Here is a 6,700-nt window from a genome sequence, read left to right on the forward strand (position 1 = left end):
CTTGTTTTACTCTTTGAGGGACATCTTGGCTGTTTCTAGTTTGGGGCTCTTCCTAATGTCGCTATGGACATTTGCATGCAGCTTCTTGGGTGGACATACGTTTTCATTTCCCCGGAGTGACGGTCCAGGAGAGCAGTTGCTGGCTGGACCTATCAGTTGCATGTTTTATGAGAAACCGCCAGCCTGTTTTTCGGAGTGGTTCTACCATTTTTACGTTCCTACCAGCAACGTAGGACTGACCCGATTTCTCAATCATGTTTGAGTTGGACTCACAAACAGCTTTTTTGGTTTTTGCTCCTAAAATGCTTGAAGCATTTTTAAAAAATATTTTTTAATGTTTATTTATATTTGAGAAACAGAGTGAGACAAAGCGTGAGCTGGGGAGGGGCAGAGAGAAGGAGACACAGAATCTGAAGCAGGCTCCAGGCTCTAAGCTGTCAGCACAGAGCCCGACGTGGGGCTCGAACTCACAAACGGTGAGATCAAAAGCTGAAGTCTGACGCTTAACCGATTGAGCCACCCAGGCGCCCCTTGAAGCAGTTTTTTTTTTTTTTTTTAGCAGAGTATGGGTCACACACAGTGAGTGGGTCACAAGAAAGCTATTAGATTGGTATTTGTCTTAGTCCGGTTGGCTGCTGTCACAAAACAGACTGGGTGGTTTATAAACAACAGATTTTTTTTTTAAGTTTTCTTTCTTTTTTTTCTTCAAATTTTCTTTATTGAAGTAATCTCTACACCCAACGTGGGACTCAAACTCACACCCCCCAAGATCAAGAGTTGCATGCTCTTCTGACTGAGCCAACCAGGTGCCCCCAGAATTTCTTTTTCACAGTGCTGGAGGCTGGGAAGTCCAAGAGCAGGTGCCTGGTCAGGTGAGGGCCCTCTTCTGGGAGGCAAAGTTCTCACGTGCTAGAAGGGAGATGGGGAGCTCCGTAGGGTCTCTCTCACAAGAGGACTAACCCCATTCATGACTTACTCACCTCCCAAAGGTGCCACCAACCAATACCATCATCTTTGCTGATTAGGATTTCAACACAGAAATGTTGAGGGGACAAATGTACAAGAGTATTAAATGTTATTTTCTACTGCACGTAACTCCAGCTCAATAACGTGCCTGGTGGGGCTCATAGCTGGATTCCTGATTGTCCAGAATCTGAGTCTGCTTCCCTGAGTCTGTCCCAGCGCTCCACTCCTCTCACTGTTACCAATCTTATTTGTACTTCTTTGGTCCTTGGAGACATGTGGTTGCTTTTCAGCCCCACAGTGGATATTGGTCAAGGATGAATAACCTTAACTAATAAGGTGGCAAACAACCAAAACCCCAGCTCAAGCCACCTTGGACAGTGGACAGTTTACAGACTTATAAAACCAGAATGCGGGAGTTAAGGGAAGGCTTCGGGTAAGGTTTGATCCTGTAGGACATCATGAACCTCCCAGTTCTGTTTGTTTTATGTTTCGGGTTTCCTTCCACAGGTGGGGAAGCTGTTCCCCCTTACACATTCCAAGATGGGTGCTAAGAGCTCCCCGGCTTTACACTCGGACTTCTTCAGTAGAGGTCGAAGACAGCCTCTCTCCCAAGATGTCTGATTTTGATTGGACTAGCTTAGGTCATGTATCCACGACAAACCCAGTCACTGGAGCCAGGGGCACAACTGTGGTAAAGGGCTGCAGCCAGGTCACATATCCCATCCCAGGGATGGGGGAGGGGGAAAAGTCACCTTCTGGAACTATCCAAATCTCCAACTGAAATGGGGGATGTGGGGATGGGTGGGGGAGAGGTAATGGAAGCTTGGAAAACAGGCTGCATGGACACTTTGGGGGATCCTTTCTAACATTTCCATAGAATTTCTCTTATGATTTTTCTGAGTTCTTATCTTTCTTGTTTTTGTTTTTTTTTTTTTAGTATTTATTTTAAGAGAAAGTGTGTGTGTGTGTATGTGCGCGTGCTCATGAGCGTGCACATGCATGTGTGGGTGGGGAGAGCCAGAGAGAGAGAGAGAGAGAGAGAGAGAACCCCAAGAATCCCAAGCAGCAAGCTCCTAGCTAATGGGTGGGGGGAGGTTTGATTCCATGAACTTGAGATCATGACCTTTGCTGAAATCAAGAGTCAGATGCCTAACCACCCAGAGTTCTTACATATCAACTATGTAGACGTTTCTTAAAACCTTTACACCTTTGAATAAGAAAATAAACACTGAAAAAACAAAACAATTTTCTCATTGATGCTGAGGAAGACCTACATCTGAAAGAGTCACAACTTGCCTGTAATTATCAATATTTATTAATGAACGTAATTATAATAAATTAGAGGTGGTCTCATGAAGGAAGCTTGGTTGAACTTGGCCAAAACATACCTAAGCTATTCTGCACACAGACCAGTCTATATAGGTTGTAGAGCATCACCGATAATAACACCGGCAGTCCCAAAGTCACATCTCCAAGCTATGCGAGCTCGGGCAGGACTCGGTTTCTCTGTCCCTCAGCTTCCTCCCTGATAAAATGTCAGCTAATAAAAAGACCTTTGTGGCAACGCTGCTGGGGAGAATAAAGCATTAAATACAAGAGAAGAGCTTCAAGTAGGGCCCAGCACAGGGAGAGTGTTTAGTACAAATTAGCTCTGATTATTATGAACAATGACTGAGAAAAATGTAATCTCACTTTTCTTTTTTTTTAAGTCCTTTAACAAAATTTTAACGTTTATTTTATTTTTGAAAGAGACAGAGCACGAGCCAGGGAGAGGCAGAGAGACAGAGAGGGAGACCCAGAATCCGAAGCAGGCTCCAGGCTCTGAACTGTCAGCACAGGGCCCGCCGCGGGGCTTGAACTCACCAACTGTGAAATCATGACCTGAGTCGAGGGTCTGAGCCACCCAGGTGCCCCGTGATTCCACTTTTCAACAGCAAATGCACATTTATAATTGGCAAAGGAATACATATCATTTAAGAACAGGCCAAGGAAGCCAGAGAGAGTTTGTCAAAGACCCGGATGAGGAAAACCCAAGAGAACCCAGGGGGAATATTCAGGGCGAGACAAGAAAGATAAACAGAGAAAGACAAGGGGCGCCTGGGTGGCTCAACAGTCAAGTGCGGACTCTTGATTTCGGCTCAGGTCATGATCTCAGCTTTGTCTACTGCAGCCCCACGTGGGGCTCTGCGCTGACAGCTCAGAGCCTGCTTGGGATTCTCTCTCTCTCTCTCTCTCTCTCTCTCTCTCCTTCTCTCCCTACCCGCCCCTCCGCTCCCCTGCTCTTTCTCCTCCCTCAAAATAAATAAATAAATTTTTTCTTGGAAAAAAGAAACAGAGGAAGACAAGACTGCGAAGCCAGGAAGCCGCTGCCCACAGGGCACTACAAACCTGCCCCAGGAGCTCCCTGAGGGCAGGCACTGGTGTGGGGACACCTGCCACTCTTGTCCCTCGAACGGGAAGGAAAAGCTATGTTTTCGGTTCCTTCCTAGAGTGCAGAAGAAAGGCAAGCGCGGGCGCGCAAGTCAAACAGCTGTCCAGAAAACAGACCCAAGCGGTTGGCTCAGGACAGAGGGTTGGGGCCGAGCCACGGCTGGCACCCGCCAGCAGGCGGGTAAAGTCCTCAGCCCCGGGCAGGCGCCCCAGCGCTGACGTTCGGAAAGCTTAGCCGGCTCCGGACGGGGAAGTCCGGCTGCTCACCGTCTCCCAGCCCCGCGCATAAAAGCCGCATGGACCCTGCAGGCGCCGCTGTCGAAGGTGGGCTCCAGCCTGGGGACAGCGGAAGGCGGGCGCTGCAGCAGCACGAGGGGGCACCGAGGACAGCGTGCAGGTGAGCGGCGAGCGGAGACGGGCCGAGGGCACCAGGGGGCTGCGGGCTCGCGGCGTGTCTCGGGCCCGCGCTCTGAGCATCGGTCCCGGCGCGACGCCAAGCAGAGGCAGGGGCTTGGACTCTTGGCGCCTCGCCTTGCGCAGGAGCAGAGATGGGGCCGAGAGGCGCAGCCGCGGTGGCCGTGGGGCTGTGGGTCTTGGTGACGGCGGGCGAGGCGGCGGACCCTGGCGTGACGACACCCCGGCGCTGCCTGCTGTCACACTACCGCTCGCTGGACCCCAGGGCGGTGGCGGCGGTCAAGGCGCTGAGGGACCGCTACGTGAGTGACGCGCAGACCTCTCCACCCGTCCCCGAGGGCCCCCTGCGTCCCAGCGCCCAGCAGGCGCGCCTCGGATCTCAGGGCAGAATTCAGACCGCGGCGTCTTGCGGGGCGCCCCTGCGGTCAGCACACGCTCTGCCTCCGTGCCAGGCCCCAAAGGGCGCCCCCTCCAGGCCGACTCGGTTCCACGTCGGGGCGCCGGGCTTCGCAAGGCGACCGCGGGGTGCCTTTGGCCCACCGTGCAGGCCTTCCGAGAGCTACGGGGTTCAGTGCACCATCCGCACAACCGTCCCCGGCCGGGAGCGTCCCACGTGTAGGAATCCCCGCCTTCCCAGCGCTTGGGGAGCGCAGCGAGGAGGCTCAGCCTCACCCCGACCCTTGTCCCACAGGAGGAGGAGACCCTGAGCTGGAGGCCGCGCAACTGCTCCTTTCGCCCAAGGAGGGACCCTCCGCGTCCCTGGGTGAGGCGGGCGAGCCGTCGGGGGGCGGCGCGGACGGTGGGCGCGGCCTTTCTAACTCCCGCCTGCTCCCCACAGTCGTGCGCGCGGCTTCGCCTGGTGGCCCGGGGCCTCGAGGACGCCCAGGCCGTGCTGAGCCGCTTGCGGAGCCCGGAGCGGTTCCCCGGCATCGGCCCGATCCTGGAGCTGCTGGCGGCTGCGCGGCGGGACGTGGGGGCCTGCGTGAGTACCGCCCGCGCCCCCGGCCCCTCCGGCTCGCTCTGCGCCCCCGGCTTCCCCGCGAGGCCAATCTGTCCCCCGAACCGAAAAGCCGGCCCAGACACGATTCGCGTCGTCTCGGTGTCCCCCTATCCGGGCTTTGGTCTGCGGTGGGAGAGTCACTCACGGACAGAGTCCCAGGGACCCTGGGTTCTTCGCCGTCTTCACGTCCCTCCTGTTCCCCTTGCAGCTCGAGCTGGTCCGGCCAGGCTCCTGGAGGAAGTCCCTCAGGCCACCGAGGACGCGTCCCCAAACACGCAGAGCTGCGAGTGCAGCGGGCGGGGAGGCGGTGAGTCTGCAGGGGGGGAGCCGTGCGAGGCTGAGACGGGATGGGAGCTCGGACTCCTGGCTCAGCCCGTCTCCGCCTCCTTCCCGGGTTCCAGGACTCGCCTGGGTGCCACGAAGCCAGCGTCGTCTTCAACCTCCTGCGCCTGCTCACGTGGGACCTGAGGCTGGTGGCAGACTCGGGGCCTTGTCTGTGATCCGGCCTGGGCTCGGCCGGGCCTGGGACCCGAAGCTCTGCGGGCGGGAGGCTTCGGGCCCCGCCCTCTGGGGGGTCCTTTGCAGCAGGCGGGTCTCTCAGCCAGCTCGGGAGATCCTCAGCCTCGGTTGGCGGGACCTCGACCCACCGGCACTGGGTGCCAGAGGTGCGGGTGCTTTGCCCAAGGCCAGAACGAGTTCCCCGGGATGCAGCGATATTTCCGTGGGACGCATGATCTTCCAGGCGCCTGGTGTGGCAGGAAGAGACTTGAGTCTGGAGTCTGCCTTGACTCCCACGTGCCATGTACCAGTTTCTACTTCTGTGGTTCCCAGAATCCCAGCGCCCCTCTCCCAGGGCAGGTCCCAGGCCCTGATTTGAACCTTCAACGCCCACTTTGGGATTGTCTGAATCTGTGATTCTTGAATCTCCCCAGTGGGGAGGCGGCATACGTTCCCTGAGGGATCTGGTAGTGGAAAGGCCTAAAGTCCTTAAATTATTGTAGTTTTTTTCATTTCTGTTACTTACTCATGTTTTGTATTTGCAAGATTCCTGTGTGTATCTGCAATTCTGTCTGCGGGTGTTAATTTATGGCCAATTATTAAATATTATTGCATTTGCATTGGTTGTTTCCTTGTGACCATTTTGGGGTGCACTGTCCAGTAAAAAAAATGCTGAACCAGGGAGATCAGGTGACTTGAATTTCAGTTCTGACCCTGCCATTTAATTATGGAGTAACTCTGGGCAAATTGCTTCTCTCTGAGCCTCGGTTTTCTCATCTATGCAATGACATTATGATACTGTCCTTGCAAATGAGTAATGTATTTTGAAATAGTGTTTATAAAGCTTCCAGGTGAGGTCATAGTGTGGTCTTAATAAATGGTCTCCATTAAATAACCACACACAGAGAAGTACACACTTGTGCTTTTTAAACTTGTCCAGATTTGTGGGCTGGCGATCTTTGTTGCTAACTGTGATCCTCATTCTCAAGGTCACACAGCTAGTGAAAGTCAGAGCCAGGTCTGAACCCCAGACCCTTTAGTTTCAGAACCTATGCTCTGAATCACCCCCACTGAACTTCCTTTCTAAGAAAAACAAGCCTGAAGTTTAGGAATTTTGAGATACTCTATCCACTTTCAGAATTCGCTGTTGATCCAATGTCTTCTCCCCTGACATTAAGGCCCTTGCAATTGACAGAAATTGACAATGCCCTGGTAGGTGACTGGGGTACATCCCTGCTTTTGGCTTTGAAACATTTTTCTGTATCAGAGCTCAAAGATTTTCCCAACTGAGGACTTCTGTTTACCCTTTCTCTGGAATTATCAATGAGGGAAAGGACTGCAGGCGGGGATCACGTGTCAGAAAGGACCCAACACCTTCCCTCCAAAAAATTC

At 53.6% G+C, this 6,700-nt stretch overlaps 1 protein-coding gene across 1 annotated transcript; it reads left to right on the top strand.

The window, feature by feature from the left end:
• The first annotated feature begins 3,944 nt into the window (after positions 1–3,944).
• Positions 3,945–5,310, top strand: LOC125916166 (interferon lambda-4-like). The gene is made up of 5 exons (XM_049622331.1): positions 3,945–4,175; positions 4,430–4,573; positions 4,649–4,792; positions 5,019–5,093; positions 5,212–5,310. Exons 1-5 carry the CDS (start codon positions 3,945–3,947, stop codon positions 5,308–5,310), a joined length of 693 nt encoding a protein of 230 aa, XP_049478288.1.
• The last annotated feature ends 1,390 nt before the right edge of the window (positions 5,311–6,700 follow it).

This window comes from Panthera uncia, assembly GCF_023721935.1.
Source record: "Panthera uncia isolate 11264 chromosome E2 unlocalized genomic scaffold, Puncia_PCG_1.0 HiC_scaffold_19, whole genome shotgun sequence".
In the NCBI taxonomy this organism is placed as follows: domain Eukaryota; kingdom Metazoa; phylum Chordata; class Mammalia; order Carnivora; family Felidae; genus Panthera; species Panthera uncia.

Excerpts from the sequence above, each read along its gene's own strand:
- LOC125916166 (XM_049622331.1), top strand. The coding sequence starts at position 3,945 with ATGGGGCCGAGAGGCGCAGCCGCGGTGGCCGTGGGGCTGTGGGTCTTG. Across the intron at positions 4,176-4,429 it reads TGCGTCCCAGCGCCCAGCAG|GAATCCCCGCCTTCCCAGCG; the intron begins GCGCGCCTCGGA and ends TCCCACGTGTAG. Across the intron at positions 4,574-4,648 it reads GGGACCCTCCGCGTCCCTGG|TCGTGCGCGCGGCTTCGCCT; the intron begins GTGAGGCGGGCG and ends TGCTCCCCACAG.